A 17908-nucleotide genomic window follows, 5' to 3' on the forward strand; every position below is an offset into this window, starting at 1 on the left:
ATGTCGGTCAACCACTCACTTGTCTACACCGTTGTTCTTTAATTTTCAGCTGTACGCCTCTCGCCGATAAGACATCATCAGTGTGAGGGCCGCCACACATTTTAAGGCATTGGGGTTTGACAGGTTGATGATGGGGGGTGTTTTCACATTTGTGCATTGTTGGGAAAGGGTGGGGGAGCGCATGTCAGAAGCCGCACGAAAGGCCACCAGTGGCCCGTAGTCCTTACAGATGAAGAACACTGGCCTACACCATTGGAACCTCCTCTGCCAGTAGCAAAATATGATAATTGGTTTTTTACCCTTTTATCTTTTTTGGTGTTATTTTGTTTGTATTCCGACCGCAGGTATTGTGGTCAATGCAAACATGACTCCTTGTAAAAAAGGTGTCAGTTTTGTTGCCAGATAAAAGGGTCAAAAATAAATTATTATATTTTGCTACTGGCAAAGGTTCCAATGGTGTAAATGCTTACCCCGAGCTCTCATACTCTGATGGTGCATTGTCTTTGAGTTGTGCGCCTTTTGGCGTCATCTGGTCCAACACCATGTGAGACTAGGCTCTAATAAAAGCTGTCTCGGATGTGGACCAATCAATTTCAAGGACAGTGCATACATTATCAGAGTTGTGCTTTTTTTGCATTCCGACCGCAGATTCTGTGGTCAATGCAAACATGACTCCTTGTAAAAAAAGGTGTCAGTTTTGTTGCCAGATAAAAGGTTAAAAAAACTTATCAACACTGGCCTACACCAACGGTTCCCAACCTGTGGTCCGTGGACTCCTGGCAGTCCGCTAGGCTACAAGAACTTCTAAGTACATGAAATAGGTGCCCGCTAACAGCACTTGCCCCAACAGTCTGTTTAATGTCGTTCCTCTCGAACGGCACCTGGGGCCCCTCAGCCCTCTCTTGCTGTGCTTGACGACTCTGCAGGGTGAATCACTTCTTCATGGAAGTGCACCCCCCCCCCAAGTGCAGGGGTCACTCGCAGTGAACTTGGCTCCCATCAAGTGCTGCTGCTGCTGCTGCACTGCGCCAGGCGGGTTTTGCGGAAACGCAGTGGCATTTGTTTAAAAGGACCACACGCTATTGGTGAGTGTCGGATGGTGAAAACTTGAAGCGAACGCTGCAGTAAAAGACACCATTATGTATTTTAATATTTATTATGGTATAATCGATGTACAGATAGTCCCCGAGTTACAATGGTCCGACTTACGATATTTTGATCTTACGATGGCGATAGCGATATGACAAAATTGTAAAATATTTTTAATTTCGCGCGGCAGGCTAACGCAGCAGCGTACGAGGTACGATACTGTACGTTCAATGCATATATGATACGTAGCTTTAGCGATTTCATTTTAGGGTTACCACGATAAGATACGTTCAATGTATGTGAAACGTTTTTATAGCAGATAGGATTATTTCCTGAAAAAACTTTCTATTAAATTGCAGTTCATATATGTAGGCTAAGAATTTACCTTGTTTTTTTTTACTTTACATTTTACTGTGCAATACAGTATTGTAATGAATAAATACATACAGTATATAGTTTATACAGTACGGTACTGTAAATTGCTCTGTGTTGATAAATTATCACCATTCTTTAAGACTCCTGGGTAGGTTAGGCCATCTTCGACTTACGATATTTTTGACTTACGATGGGGTCGTCGTAACGCATCTCGATCGTAAGTAGAGGACTACCAGTCCTCGTGTTGTACTTCGCAAACATTAAACCTTCGTCGGCGATGTTTGTTATAATGCACCCAAAATTTTTACTTTTAAATTATAACAAAAGTGCACAATTTTACATTTCGTTAAATTTACAGCAAAACACATTTTCTCTGAGTGCTTTGAATGTGTTTTAGTGCAGTATCAGGCCTGGCAGCCTCACCACGATCGACGCTCTCATTCATTCGCTGTACACAAGCACACAGTGCTCCTGTCCTTTTGCCGCAACTCCTGCGCACCTGATGAACTCAGGCCAAGATGTATTTGATGCGTGGCACGTCTAGTTCCTGTTCACTGTCGATGCAGTGACAAGCCAAGTATCTCGCACCGGACTCCGCCGGCATTGGCAGCATTTGAGAAAGCCTGCTAAAAACAAACATGCTTCAGCAACAACGCACGCGTGGCACCACGATCCAACTTTCAAATGTCTTGAGACGGGAGGTTGATGCGAGTCGCTAATCCCGTGTAGAGCGCTTCAAGATGCCGCAAGCCTGAATGAGGGTGGCTCCATCAAAGGCAACTCATTTTTATTACCACAGTGTTCTCCTATAACGCGGTGGTTGCGTTCCTGAAGAACACTGCGACATGCAGGGTAAAGCACAGTCCATGATAACACGTGAAATGCGTATGAAAGGCTGAACAAAGACTGAGGTGTGTGGGTCGCATCTAAAAGCATCCAGCAGCATCCCACCTTGTGTGATGCTACGCCGAGGCAGCCGTATGGCCGCTTATTCCTACTCGCGTGACGTAGTTCCATTTACTCAATCGCGTTTATACTATTCGCATCCCCATTATAAAAAATGTGTTCCCTAATACATTCATCGCGTTGTATATCAAATTTGCGTTACGAAAAAACAGGCTATTATTATACGTACGGTTTTGAGAGGTCATCATCGTTCAACGGCGGGTAAAGCAACTGCCCAGAGCAGAGTATAATTGTCACCACCAACTCGTGCTCCGCCTGGCAGGGGACATTCAAATTCGGATTACTGAGGTGGTTTTGCGCACTCGACAGACAGGTGAACTAGAACTTTAGGGTTGCCCCGGTGGCTAGGAGATGTTAACTCCCTCGCCTGGTATACAGGAGGCCGAGGGTTCGATCCCGACCCTAACGGCTGCTGTATACTTGGAGTTTGCGTGTCTCTCTCTCCCCGTGGTCATGTGGATTTTTCACCGGATCCTCCGGTTTTCCCCTCCACATTTAGGAACATGCTTTTATCGAGTATTTGGCTGCTATACATTTCTGAAAAAGAGCTATATAGCTCAGTAGGCCTTACCTGGTAAAATAAAAAAATTGTTCGGTTTAGCATTAGTTTCTCTCATGCTGGGAGGTGAGGAATGTGAGAGAGCAGACCGCCAGTACAGTGTGTGTACCTCTCTGTGCCAATGTTTGCCAGTAACCATTTGTTTAAGCAGGATAAGCTCCGGACAGATTTTGACTTGAGCCTGAACCAGTGGCATAGGTGTTGAGCATGCAGGCAGTACAACAATGATAATATCACATAAGACTGCCAATTCCACGGTTACCTCCCATCATATGTAACAATTATATTTTTGGCCATAATAGTAAAGTCATTAATCTATTTGGCGCAACAATCTCATGTCACCTGTCATGGAATGGCTGTGTTACTAATCTGGCTAAGGCAGCATCGAATAAACTTTTGGCTTTCTTGTCTGCCAAAGTCTCCTTTAACTCTGAATAATTAATACCACTATACAAAGCACAAATCGGCCAAAGTTAGAAAACTGCTCTCATATCTGGGATGGAGGACCCAATTCCTACCTCACCGCACCTGATATAATTTAACGTAAAATGATCCAGTTGAATGATGATCCAGCACTCACTGATTGACTCCAGTCATACGCTCACCGGCGGTAAGTCGTCTCATTATCACTCTTCTATCGCTACTACTACGACCATGGTTACTGTTCCTGTGAACTTTCACTCGTCAATTCCTCCTCCCATCACCCATGTTGAAGACTCGGTCTGCCAGACAGACCGTTTCATGTCATGTGGTGTTGTAACCAACACCACGATGCGGGTCACAACAACAGGTTCACTCACCCACTCACTCATCCACCACACAGCAGGTCACACAAGCTCTCGTAATAATCTCGCTCATTTCAAACATGCGTTCCGCTCTTTATCTATTGCAGCTTTGACAGTGCAGTTTGTTGCTGTCTGCTTGGCATTTTAAACCTTTGGACCTGTGCTCAGCAAACTTGTGTTTAAAAGAAAATAACTGCACCGAGGCCCAAGGGCCGGCGAAAGGGCCCAGGCTCTGAGCTTCGAAGAGGAAGGGAAATTGGGACAGAAGGCCCTATTTCATTCTGTGAACCCGGGGCCCACACGACAATCACGCCCACGCCACTGATCTCGACAGCCGTGTGTGTGCGCTCTTTTAAACAAATACCCCGTTAACAAAAAGCACCCCCTCCCCCCACCAAGAATTGATTGCAATTGTCACTCAACATTAATTTTTATATAAGCGCCCTAGTTCAGCAGGGGTAGCCAACCCCGTGAGATCTGCAAAGAGCAATGTATGTATATGTATAGACAGTTTTCGGCACAGCACGGGAGACATTCATTATTCTTTGCTACTGTCATAGGAGTACGCTCTACGTTATACCCCTTCGATAGAGCCACATGATGCGGTGGACTAAAGAACCGCATGCGGCTCGGGAGATGCCGGTTGGCCACCGCTGGCCTCATTCTTTTGTGTCGCCATCTCACCTTCATGTGATCCAGGAACTGCTGTAGGGTCATGTCCTGTCGCCCATCCACCTCGATCCGATCCCACACATTCCACTCTTTATTGAGATACTGTGGCACACCGAGCACAAGGAAACGTACCAAGGGTGCAAAAAAACGAGGTTTTCAATTGGCGAATATTAACCCTGCTACAACAGATGGATTAGGAAAACGGACACGGCCTAAGTAAAGGAAATAAAAGTCGAGGTGTTTGAAACGAATCGTGGAGAGATATTCGCGTGGAATTGCACCGAGGGGCAGACAGGAACACACGCACCTCCGATTAGCACGGTCGTCTATGTACAGGGCATTGTGAACTTCGTTGTAAGCTTTGTTCACGTAACAGGATGGGCCACGAGTAGGCTGACATCATCCATCCCGCGGTTATTTGGCTTGACCACCTGAATGTAAAATTGTAGCTGTTGCTCTGCTCTGCAACAGCTATGGTAACGAGATGTTAACTACCTCGCTTGGTATACAGGTCGTGGGTTTGATCCCGACTCTGACGCCTGCTGTATATTTGGAGTTTCGTGTTCTCCTCGTGGTCATGTGGATTTTTCTCTGGGTCCAGTTTTTCCCTCCATGTTTAGAAACATGCGTTTTGGACTTTTTGGCTACTATAAATTTCCACATTATAAGCAACTTCGCTGAGCTATCATTTGTGGCCAGGTTGCTTCTGAAAAAGAGCTATATGGCTCAGTGGGCCTTACCTGCTAACCAAAAAAAAGTCATCTACATCAGCCGTACGACAAGAAAGAAGAAAACGCTGATGAGACACCTGGTGAGCGGTGGGTCCTGCAGGATTGACCATCGAGAACTTGCACCTCCCCAGGTCAACGAACGCGTTGTGGAAATCTCTTTTGTTCCCGCGCTCCTGCGCCACCGCGTACAGCTGCAGGCATACCAGCCCCGCCACGGCCGCCGTGCACGTGGCAATGGCGGGGATGATGTTGCCGACGATCTTCTTGCTCTGCGCGCGAGCACAGAACACAAAACCGTCGCGCGAACTCCAGTCATCCTTGCGGCAGCGGTGACGGCTTCTTTCGGGCTGGCCATCGAACAATGACGACGGTCACCGCATCGCGAGCTTTCAGATGCGCTTCTGCGGCCGTCTGAAACGCTCTTCCTTTCGGTATTAGGGAGCCATTGGAGTTATGCACTTTTCAATCTAAATTGATAACTCATTCAAGAACTGCTTGTTGTTGTTTGTTTTCCTTCCCCCGCACCTCCAATTAGCACCGTTGGCTACGTAAGTTTAACATACATACAAAGTGATACTCGTTTTATTGACCCCAGAGGGATGATGGGTTGAGTTAACCTCCCCCCAACCAAGAGTTCCTCGGAGATCCCCTGCGAGTGATGGATGTGAAACCACACCTTGTGTTTGTCCGCTGGGGAGATTCCATATGTCTCGGCTCTTAGGTTGGAAGCAGCAACAATGAAGTTCATGTGATCATCGTCATCCTAGAAACACAGAGCAGCGAGAAAATGGTGCAAACACCGTTTGTCTGATTTCGTTCCGCCACGATTTTGCACATGTCCATTCATCTATTCCATTGCAAGTTAACCCTTTCCAGTTGCAGCTGCAGAGTCGGTGTCGTGTTCATCACTGAATTTCGGAACGGGCAAGCGCTTCAGCGTTAATTCTATTTAGAGAGGCATGACGCCGTTGTTTTTAAAAGACATTGCACTCACCGCAGAGAACTTAAGCGACACAACCGCACTCTATGATAGCTGGCGCCATACTGTGCCACATGGCCTTGCGGGAGCCTCGGTACCGATAAAATTATATTATTTTTTCTTCCAGTTCACTTGGCCTTCAGCAGGAATATGTCACTTGCAGGGTCGATGACCGGTGGCCGAGACTAACAACCTCGTAGCAGCCCAGGACAGGAGCACACCCAAGAGTACGTCAACAGAGGGAGAAACACAAAATTCGATTGCGAGCCACGGCTAACATCAGTGGCGAGTGATATCAGTACCGGTCTTGCCCTCCCTTGCCTTCATCAAGTCCACACTGACCAGCGTGGTAATGTATGGTAATCAACACCCCCCCCCCCCCCCATACGAAATTGTACATTTCGGCTAACGTGGCACGCACAACTACTCTCGAGGTGTGAGAAAGCGTGAGACCAAAGAGAAAATGGTTCATAAGTCAAATCGCAAGCCTGAATTGTGATAATCAATTTAATCGCTGGAAGGGTGAATTGTAAAATCTTCTTCGTATCGATAATACAGCAACAACTATATTAGGGTGGCTGAGCAGATAATTATATCAGCAATAGCGGAGTGTTATTGGTGGGTTGCCTCCTTCGGATTTGTGAATCGGGTGATGGGTTATTAGTATGGAGTCGTGATGTGAATTGTAAAATGCTTAAGTGCTGACACCACCAGAGGGAGTCACCTTGTCAAACACCAGTGGTTGAATGCCGAGCTGTCCCAGAGATTCATGGGTTGGCAACTCAGCACCAAGCCCCTCCTCTGACGCCGATCCATCTGTTGGGTCAGCAAGCCGTCACCATCACGCACGTGTGTACAGTACAACGTATCACGCCCTTTTAATATTTGCCACTGGACGATCGCCTCCCCACACGCCGCACGGGACTGGTTTGACCGTGCTTCGCCGAGCCGGTTTCGTTCGGGTTGGCGAAGGCATTGAGAATAGACAGTGGGGAGCATATCGGTTCATTGCGTCCGATGTCGAAGGACTAGTTCGGTTTGTTTCAGTGGAAAAAAGCAAACTTATCGACCTCCTGATCGGTGCTCGGCTGGCTTGGCACGGCCCCGGTATGGCTCAGTTGTGCAGTGGAAAAAAGTTAGAGAAGCGTACCGGTAATCGCGAGTGTCTATATCGGTGTTGTTCATTGCAAGGCCCGCGGGCCACTGGCAGCCCCTGGTGGCCTTTAGTGTGGCCCCTGACGTGTGCCCCCACTCCCCGACAATGTACAAAATGTGGAAACACCCCCCATCAACATCATCATCATAGTGCTGCTGTCAAACCGCAATGGTTTGAAATGCGTGGCGGCCCTCCCACTGATGATGTCTCATCGGCGGAAGTGGCCTCCCCACCCCTTTGAAAATTAGTGAAGAACACTGCTCTATATGCTGGTGCACTCTTACCCTCCCGCAGAACCCGCTCCACAGAGGCCCGGTCCGTCGGCACCGGAAACCCGTACGCATGAGCGTAAAGCTTCACTGCTGCCGCCACGTAGTCCACGTGCAGGGCCTGTGTTTATACAGAGACAACGATGCCCCGGTATCGCCCTGACCATTGGGGCAAGTGCTGCTAGCGAGCACCGCGGAGTGCCGGTACGGCGCGCACGATGGTCGCCTCTGCCTCTTCGGTGCCGACATTTACACACTGCACAAGGTACTCAATCTAAAGGCTGAGTCTACCTGGGCGAGGCCCAGCGCAGGTTTCAGATATAACTCGCCACTGACGCGAGCCGTGAATGAAAGTCAAAACTAGGAGTGCCACATTCGTAGTCCCGATACACCCTCAATAATTTAGGATTCGATAATTGTAACTGCTAAACCACGGTCTTATGATCAACCACACTTAGCAAGGGGAGTCTGCAAGCAAGGAGTTCTCGAGTGCTCGAGCGTCTGCTGTTTGTCGGGGTCGCTTGGAGGACTCACATTTGTGTTGCTGAACTCCAGACACTTGGGGCTGCGTACGCTGGAAGAGGGTTGCTGCAAAGACAAAGAGGCGCTGGTATAGTTTTCAACAGCCTGTTGGGGCAACTGCTGTTAGCGAGTCGCACTTATATGAAGGCCGGCACGGCACACGAGCAAGTGGGTGGGCAATATCACAGCCCACCAACCTTTGTCTCCCTAGTGCCGATGTTTAGACACTGCATCAGCTATACTCATTTGAGGTTGAGTCGAACTAATGGAGGCCCAGGACCGGTTCAGATAATCGTCACTGGTGTTGGCCATCAGGGTGAATTAAACTCAGATCGGTGGGTTCGTGGCGCAGCATGCTATCCGCTGCTCTACCACTGTGCCACTATGCACAACAACCGCCATTGTCAGTCATCTCAGTCAGTCGACCCGTGGCACCTGGGTCTGCCCCGTGACCTCCTGCCAGCGGGCGTTCGACACTTCACGTGGCCTCAAGGTGCACATGGCCTGGCACAAGCGTCGTGGTGACGTCACCGCCACTTAGTGGCGAATGGCGGTTGTCGTTGTTGCCACACACGCACACATGCACACACGCACACGCACACACAAGTAAATTACACACATGGCACATTGTCCCATATCCGACTGACTGGAGACTGGGGTATAGGCGGATAGGTGAAAAGGTCAGATTTCTGAACATTTAGAGAAAATGACAGATACACTACTGTGTTACTTCAGTCACACATGGGCCCTTGTGATCAATGGCATTATTTAAAATATCAATCCATCTCGGTCTTTGTTCATGGGACTTATAACGACTCAATGCCCGATTCGCAAACACGAAGAGGGCGTCGCTACAGCGATGCCCTCTGCCGCTACTCCTGACGCAATAATCTGGCTCATTAACCACGTCGATATGAAATTGCAGTCGTTGCTCTACAAGAGGATGATGGTCTGTGTCTCCCTCTACATCTCTTTCCTTGCTAGCTGCCAGTTTCCTTTCTGCCACAGACAATTACCAAAAAAATCACGTAGGTATAAAATAAAATAAATCACAACGTTTCGGGCGCAACACAAGCGTCCGTCATCAGGTGGGATGACGGACGCTTGTGTTGCGCCCGAAACGTCGTGATTTATTTTATTTTTATACCCACGTGACTTTACCGAAAGAACCAAAGAGTATGTATAAACTCCATTTTATTTTAGTTTTAGAAACTAAAATCCACCTAAACAACGTAATTCTATGATATTATAAGCACAACCAGAATAAAACAGATGCATTTTTTTACAAAAACAGGAAAGAAGAGGTAAAGGAAGTGAATGAATGAACGATGCATCATTGGATGAGAGGCAGTGGGCGAGTGAACTGGTACCGTCGTCGTCGTCGCTGGCGGCGGTATCCGGTGGTCGTGGTAAGATTGTAGCCAGCGATGCCGAGCCCAGGCCACACACCCCTCCAGGCTGGCATCGCCTCCGCTCGCCTGCCCAAGTGAAAGGGATTGTACCCTCTCCCCAAGAGCCTGCACACTTCTATGGGACGTTAACAAAAAGAAAACAATTGGCTGTGTTGGGTGGTGGCAGGTTTATAACGACAGATTTATATTTACGCGATCTAACCCGTAAAAAAAAGCTCTCTTATGGATAATGTTGGTCGCTAAAACCTGTGTTAAACCAAAAAAAGAATATTCAACGTGTACCTGCACAGCTACCCGTTTTTTGTCAATTCTACTGCTGGATGAGGGCCTCCCCAAATACTATCCAGGCTTACACATCTGCTTAGCTTATACGATCGTACGGAATGGGGCACATTCTGGGCGATTTAGTCATATAAAATGTAATTAATGAACAAGCAAGCAAACAGTCACTAAGGGAAAATGGTAAACAACAGCTGTTAATATTTATAACAAACCCACTGATTGCTATATGTGTGTGTGCAAAACCATAGCTGGACATGGTGCCAGCGACAATGTGCCGTCCTCCAACGCCCCCTTCCTCGCTCCTCTCAGCTGCTGTAGCACCAGCACCACCATAGATGTCTTCTTTTACAACATTTTGGTTTCCCATTCAGGTCAGAGGGGTGCCCGGGGCGGCCGCCTTGCCCCACCCTGCCTTGTCATGTCCCACCTTGCCTCACCAACCCACCCTGCCCCACCCTGCCTTGCCATGCCCCGCCTTGCCCCACCATCCCACCCTGCCCTGCCATGCCCCACCTTGCCTCACCAACCCACCCTGCCTTGCCATGCCGCGCCTTGCCCCACCATCCCACCCTGCCCCACCCTGCCTTGCCATGCCCCGCCTTGCCCCACCATCCCACCCTGCCCCACCCTGTCCAGCCATGCCCCGCCTTGCCCCACCATCCCACCCTGCCCCATCCTGCCTTGCCAGGCCCGCCTTGCCCCACCATCCCACCCTGTCCAGCCATGCCCCGCCTTGCCTCACCATCCCACCCTGCCCCATCCTGCCTTGCCAGGCCCGCCTTGCCCCACTATCCCACCCTGTCCCACCCTATCCAGCCATGCCCATCCTGCCTTGTCACACCCCACCTTACCACCACCCAGCCCCACCCTGCCCCACCCTATCCCGCACCTCCGATTAGCACAGTTGGCTATGTACAGTGCGAAAGAAGTTCAACAAACACATCTACATACCCTGCCCTTGCTCGGGCACTATGCATGTGTGTGTGTTTGTTTGCACGTGCGTGCGAGAGGTAATGATTGTACTTGTGTAAAATGCCATAAATGCAGTGCCTCTCCACCTACTGGACGCATTCCTTGGCATGTTTCACTTGGACCGCAAACAGCTCCTCAAACTCCTCCTTCGCCCACTGCAGTGGTTCAAGGGGTTTCAAGGATGAGGGGATTAGGGGTGGCAAGCGAGACAGGGATCAAGAGAGGGCTGCCCCTCACTGACGCGATCCCTGCGAGCTACCCAGTGCCAGATTATCCTCATAGCAAAAGTAGAATATGCTACGGGCCCCGCACTTTCAAGGGCCCCGCGCTAAATGCTTTCAAGCTATAAATTCCGGTTCAGTAATTCTGCACTCGTTCTATTACTATAGTACTACACTGCCTTCAACTTTTATGTGCGTAAGGTTATGCCGCAGGCCCCGCACTAGCTTAATCCGGCATCGGAGCTACCCCATTTTCAACGGCACTTCACTGCAGACAATTTTTTTCACGTTTTTGTCCCCAATTTGTATCCGTATCCCGACTGTGCGAGTGGTGTCACGCTCTGGTGTGAGGAATCCATTTGGATATTCCCATACTGCAGTGCAACGTCCCATGTTATAGAATTTGTCCACGGAAGGATGTCCACAGAATAACTTCCAAAAGCAATTAATGTGATATTTTATCGACACAATGACACAGCAATTTCCACCTACCCTGCCACAGAGAGTAATATTTGTCGAATTGAAAAACAAATATTTGTAAATTTAGCCAACGTGAATGAAAATTCAAATTTAACAATATTTTTTTTTTTTGTGTGCAGCCATTGGTGACCGAACTAAGACTGTTAACTCAGTACACTTAATAAACCTGTTTTTATTTTACCTATTAAGGCCCACTGAGCTATACAGGTCTTTTTCAGAAGCAACCTGGCCACAAATGATAGCTCAACAGAAGTGGCTTATCACGTGCACATTTATAGCAGACAAATACTCTAAACGCACGTTGATTGTAAATGTAAAGGGGAAAAACCGGAAGACCCGGAGAAAAGTCGACGCGACCACGGGGAGAGAGACACGCAAACTCCAAATATAAAGCAGGCATCAGGGTCGGGATCGAACTCACGACCTCCTGTAGATCAGGCAAGGTAGTTAACATCTCCTAGCCACCGTGGCAACTCCAACCCGGATTCAAACCCAGGAACTCCGCAGTGACAACTCACCACTCTGACCTCTGCGCCACCTGGTCATCCATAATGTATAATCTCCATATATATAAAAGGCAAAGTTGTGAATATGTGTCTGTTCAAAATGTTTAGCCTACTTCCCGACATGCAACAAACTGGAAATTTGCAATGTTGGTACTTTCCAGACTGTACACCATGAAAAAATTATAAAAATACACTTTCTTTTTTTTGGGAGGGGGGGGGGGAGCTCAATAATGCATTTATATTTTTGCATGGCAAGTGAGCTGTGACGTCAAATCTGTCACGTGACCCGCGCATGTGGAAGCGTAACGCAACGTAGTGTAGTGGTTAGCGCGCCGCGCTACGAACCCCGCGACCCGAGTTCGATTCCCGCTCACGGCCAACACCGGTGACGATTATTTGAACCGGTCCTGGGCCTCCCCTAGGTCGACTCAGCCTCAAACGAGTAATTAGTGTGGTGTGTGAACATCGCCACTGGGGAGACAAAGGCGGCCGGGCGTGGTGGATCCAAGTCCCGGGCGAAGCCGGGTAGCACAGCTAGTAATTTATAAGCTCTGTTATCATTTCCAAGGCTCCAAACAGGCTCCTGACCACTCCTGGCAGCCGCTGTCATCAACTAATTGTAACGGTCTTCCAGAAAAGGCTCACCGAATCGTGGCACTTCTCTTCTTCAAGAGAACCTTGCTTGGGATGTACGGCCAATTACGTGGAGTGCTGTTGGAAGTGGGCAGGGACTGGGTAATTTGTCTCAATAGTGTAAATTCCACATCCCTATGACGGTGGCGAGGTTCCCCGTAGGACAACCACCGTTGCCCTCTCCTACCAAATGGTAATTACGTCAGCAATCCTGTAGGGAGGATGGGCTGAGTCAACCTTTCCCCCCTCTAACTCTTCCCACATCCAAGATATAAACTAGCAACCTTCGGAATGCCCGCCACTACCGCTGAACCACCCGGCCGGATGATGATGAGAATGACGATGATGATGATGTGCTCATCGTACCTGCAGAGTGTGCGCGGTGGTGCTGGGGTTACTGCGCACGCTGCACAAAGGGATGGTTTCCTTCCTCGGATTGGCGACGCAGCCGTAGGACTGCGTGAGGAACGGCACCACCACCTGCACGCTGCCCTCCAGCCCCTCCGTGCCACTTTCCAGCAGAGGTTTGCGGTGATTCACGCACTGCCTGTCCACGTACTCTCCTGGGAAGAGATCGCGCACGCTCGTTCGTGGAAGTCGCCGTGGTGGCGAGATGTTAACTACCTCGCCTGGTATAGAGGAGGTCGCCGGTTTCGATCGCGACCCTGACGCCTGCTGTATATTAGGAGTCTGCGTGTCTCTCTCCCCGTGGTCACGTGGATTTTACTCGGGGTCTTCCGGTTTTCCCCTCCACATTTAGAATCAATGTGTGTTTAGAGTATTTGGCTGCGATACATTTCCACGTGATAAGCCATTTCCATTGAGCTGTCATTTCTGGCCAGGTCTCTTCTGAAGAAGAGCTACACAGCTCAGTGGGCCTTACCTGGTGAAATAAAAAACAGTTAAGTCAAAATGATGATTTCCTGCTCAAATGAGCAGCATTGAGGCATTAGTGCTCATCCCCTGTTTACAGCCCTGCAAAGCCAGTGGTGGCAATTGCAAATTCCTATCGCAGGGCTGAGCATATCCACAGGATAACCACCGTTGACTTCCCTACAAATTGAGCATCGTTTTATCAAGCCCCGGAGAGGTGATGGGCTGAGTCAACCCCCAACCAGGGATTTGAAATCACACCCTTCTGATTGCGAGGCAGATCACACCACCTCGAGCCACTTTGTGGACAAGCTCCACATTTTTGTTTTACAATAATAACAATAAAACAATTCACAGTGACCATAGCCTCCACTCACGTGCTTCGATATTGTCCAGGGCGGTCGCAACGCCGTCCAGCTCGTCAAAGAAGCTCTGGCCGAAAACGGATTCCGATGCCGGACCGACGCTGAGCCTGTGCGGGTTGATGCGCACATCGGGGTTCATCTCGCTAGCGGCACGCGCCGCCACCTCCGACTTTGACTTCTGTTGGCAACACCATGGGCGTTAGGGCACGGGGGCGGAGGCGCACAGAGGCATGGGCAGGGTGAGCTTCTGGGACGAGCACATGTTCCGGTGTCCACCAGGAAGGGTTCTGGAACTCCTCTATTATGGTGAGCCACGGAATAGAAACGAGCGTGTCCTTGCAGGCTGCACGATGCTATAAGTCACTTGGATGGACGTTATGATGTCTACATGTCGTCTGTCCTCTGTTCACCTTGTGCCATATAAGGGACAAGCTGCCATTAGGGGATGTGTAATTTTATTTTGGGTACAATATAAACTAACGTATGACTTTTGTTATTTTTATTATTTATTATTTTATGCGGTTGTGTTGTTTACATCGAATTTTCTGCGTCGATGGCGCAATGGGAAACCAGAGACGTCGTGGGTCTTAACTTCACACGCGTCCATCGCAAAAAAGCCGTGCATGGCACCTTGACATCTCCAGGCCGGAAGAGGAACTGGCGATGCAGGTTGGATCTCTCAATGTGGTCCATGTCGGTCACAGTCACCTCACCCAGTCCCATCATCGCAAAGTTCTTCAGCAGCTCGCAGCCAATGGCCCCAGCACCCACCTGGGACAAAAAGGGGAGCCCTTGCATTGGGTTTCGTGGGCATGCATTCAAAGAAATATGCAACCACAGAAAAAAATACTTATACGTACGGCCCTCATCTCACTGAACCAAGGTTGTGTAACGCAAACTGTTAATGAGAAACAATAATTGAAAGTAGTAATCAAGCGGCGTTAAGGAGCGTGCAGTGGTGGGGTGACAGCAAAAGCTTTTTAATAATAATGTAGAGGAGTAGAGTGAGCAACCATGAGGGAGCGTACACAGGGAGGTGCGAGCGAGTTGACAGCGGAGAATGACGTCATGTCACGGGTGCTGTAAGGGGGGGGGGGTGCCTTCGTGAAAAGGCCGGATCCGAGCTAGGGGGAGGAGCCGCCAAGGGCTATTTAAGGGGGACCCGTGACGACGGTGGGGTCGCCATAGGGAGAGGGAGGTGGTCGCCGTAGGGAGAGTGAAGTCGTCGCCGTTGGCAGAGGAACGAGAGCCTACGTGGAAAACATCCCAGCCACCGAAGAAGGGCTCGAGATGTAGAGGTCTCACCTCGTCGCCGGGCGGTGTTGGATGATCCCCCGCCCGGTGCAAACGAGGGGGTAGACAAAGGGGAGCCGTACCAGGGCTTAGATAGCTGAAGGGATGTCCGCGTAAAGGACAGAGTTCTGACGTGCGCCATAACGGGTGTAAGCGTGGAGTTCAGAGAGTGTAACAACCAGTGAGTGTAGTGGACAGTGTGTAAGAGTGTAAATAAACGGCAAGCAGCCTTAAGTAAGAATCCTCGTCTTCGTCTGGTTCTACAATTCCCCTTGGCGTCAACAAGTACTACGCAACAATAATAAAGTGTATCAATTATGCAACTGTATCTCACAATGCAGCGTAATCAGCACACATGGAGGCGCTTAGATTGAGATGTTTTCAGCCAATGAATGAGTATATGGGTTGGCGTATGCGTCTACGACGCGAGATGGTGTAAGCAGCTCCAAGACAACCACACGATGCAAAGGAAGCAGGTCACCAATCGGAAAGTCAGCAGCCATGACAGGATACCATCGTGAAGTACAGATCCGTTAACTGTGGCAGCAGGCTACGTCGTTCCAGGTTCGACCTGTTAGCCATAACAGAGAATGCTGAAATCACTTAAAATCCTCAAAAAAGTGAAAGCTGAAAACTCATCGCGATGCCTCACAACGTGCGGTGCGTTGCGAGAGCCACTAAGTGGATCGATGTTGTTTTAATGAAACAAAAGTAGCTTGCATTTTTTTTCTTCTGGGGCTTGCATCTCGATTTAATTTTTAAATAATAAGGGTTGTCCCCGACCACCCCCTCTTTTTTCACATTTTCCTCCCTCCCCCTTGAATACATTCTTCCCAATCGTTACCGGCCCTCGTTCGTTCCCGAATTATGAGGGCGCATTACGCCCGGCCTGTCATACGCTACGTGTTGTCCCTCCCTCATTGTGATGTTCCAACTGCATTCTGGGTCCTTGAAAAAACTTTGATTAAATGCTTACGAAACAATATAAACATTTTGATACGATCAACTGAATAAACATTTCGGAGTTGTTACGGGACTTCCACAGTAAGTGAAGTTATCTCCTGCAATCCCTGTTATCGCAGTATGGCCAGCATGGGCCCCCGTTGCAAGGCATGAAATGGGCCCTTGTCCAGTTTACCCTCCCCATTTTTGTAGCCCAGTACCTGGACCCCCCCCACCCCCTCCCTGTTCTGTGGGCCCCAGTGCAGTCGCCACGGTGGTGAGATGTTAACTACCTCGCCTGGTATGGAGGAGGTCGTGGGTTCAATTCCGACCCTGACGCCTGCATACTTGAAGTTTGCATGTCTCTCTCCCCGTGGCCGCGTGGATTTTTCCCCAGGGACTCTGGTTTTTCTCTCCACATTTGGGAAAGTACGTTTAAGAGTATTTGGCTGATTTAAATTTCCACGCGATAAGCCACTTCAGTGAGCTATCATTTGTGGCCAGGTCGCTTCTGAAAAAAAGCTGTATAGCTCAGTGGGCCTTACCTGGTAAAATGAAAAATTGTTTAGTTTAAGTTTAGTTGTACCGCTTACACACCCAGATAGTTACCGTCACCGTTCCACTGAATCTTACCAAGAAGTACTTAAGGGAAGCAAGTTTTTCCTGGAATTTCTTTCCAAACACAGCGATTTGGCCATCATAGCGGCTGTCCGTCTGCAAAGAACAAACGCATCAAGGTGCACGGTGGGGGAAAGGGAACAGAGTCAACAAACAAAGGACTGTGAACCCCCCAGATTAAGGGCACGATATGGGTAAGAGTGAGCCATACAAACATGAGCAGTTTGTTATAATAATAATAATAATGCGAAAGGACTTTAACATACGTACATACGTAGTGTTTACAGGGTCCAGAGCATCTCTTGCAACAGTTACAAGGGCGGATACGGAGCTACGGCGGCCATTCGTATTTCATCACCCGACCATTTGTGCATTCAACACTGACCACGGTTGGCTTAACACCAACCACTCTTGGTTGTCACCATTGCGATAGGCACCGTGAATATTTTTTAGAACCCCCGAGTGTGGATGACACACACACACAGATAACATACCGGTTTGCAGGCCTCCTCCATATCCACGGTACCCGTGCCCTCATCGGGAAGGCACTTTGCCGCCGAGTAATACATCCACTGATTGAGCGGCATGAAGGAGCCCGTGCACGCCTAGGAGATGCAGAGTTTGCGGCAAACACACGCACAGTTCTAAGTTCACCTCTGCGACCAACTGCAACCCAAATTGATTAAACCCAGGATGTAATCCCATGGTAAAAGTAATCGATCACACCACTGATTATCGGTTTCGATTACTCGACTAATCGGATAACAACAGATTAGTAGGAGGAGGAAAAGAAATGGTCTAGCCTCTGGATCCACGTGTGCCGCTGGATGGGAGGTAACGGACAGGGCTTGGTGAAGTTATCAGCATCACCATATGCGACACGCTGGACATGGATTTACATTGACAATCGTTGCTATTCCAACACACCCATGGATAAGGTGAAGCCACCTCTGTCACTACAAGGGCACGTTAATTACACTCGGTCAATACGCACGTTAATTCAAAAACTATTACACTATGAGATCTCTTTTACCAGTGGCAAAATATAATGGTAGGTTTTTACCCTTTTAACTGGTACAAAACTGACACCTTTATTCAAGGCATCATGTTTGCAATGACCACAACACAAGTAGTCAATAAAGCAAACAAAAAGAAGCAACTCTGATAAGGATAATAATATGCACTGTCATTGAAGTTGATTGGCCCAC

At 48.8% G+C, this 17908-nt stretch overlaps 1 protein-coding gene across 2 annotated transcripts in view; it reads right to left on the reverse strand.

Moving 5' to 3' along the window:
• Nucleotides 1-1125: 1125 nt before the first annotated feature.
• The window catches only part of LOC144731837 (ubiquitin-like modifier-activating enzyme 1), a 31591-nt gene continuing 14808 nt past the window's right edge, over nt 1126-17908 (reverse strand). Inside the window, exons 11-25 of one of the 2 annotated variants that reach the window (XM_078613113.1) lie at nt 17195-17305; nt 16716-16796; nt 14478-14618; nt 13860-14025; nt 12976-13172; nt 10860-10924; nt 9474-9630; nt 8116-8169; nt 7597-7702; nt 6881-6972; nt 5854-5940; nt 5255-5446; nt 4459-4548; nt 2600-2685; nt 1126-2090 (exon numbers count right to left, since the gene is read on the reverse strand). In XM_078613113.1, coding sequence (XP_078469239.1) covers nt 1973-2090; nt 2600-2685; nt 4459-4548; nt 5255-5446; nt 5854-5940; nt 6881-6972; nt 7597-7702; nt 8116-8169; nt 9474-9630; nt 10860-10924; nt 12976-13172; nt 13860-14025; nt 14478-14618; nt 16716-16796; nt 17195-17305 — 1743 coding nt within the window. In that variant the 3' untranslated portion in view covers nt 1126-1972. The remainder of the gene's footprint in view (nt 2091-2599; nt 2686-4458; nt 4549-5254; nt 5447-5853; nt 5941-6880; nt 6973-7596; nt 7703-8115; nt 8170-9473; nt 9631-10859; nt 10925-12975; nt 13173-13859; nt 14026-14477; nt 14619-16715; nt 16797-17194; nt 17306-17908) is intronic. The other variant, XM_078613114.1, reaches the window with a different exon arrangement.

This window comes from Lampetra planeri, chromosome 40, assembly GCF_965212315.1.
Source record: "Lampetra planeri chromosome 40, kcLamPlan1.2.h2, whole genome shotgun sequence".
Lineage (NCBI taxonomy): Eukaryota > Metazoa > Chordata > Hyperoartia > Petromyzontiformes > Petromyzontidae > Lampetra > Lampetra planeri.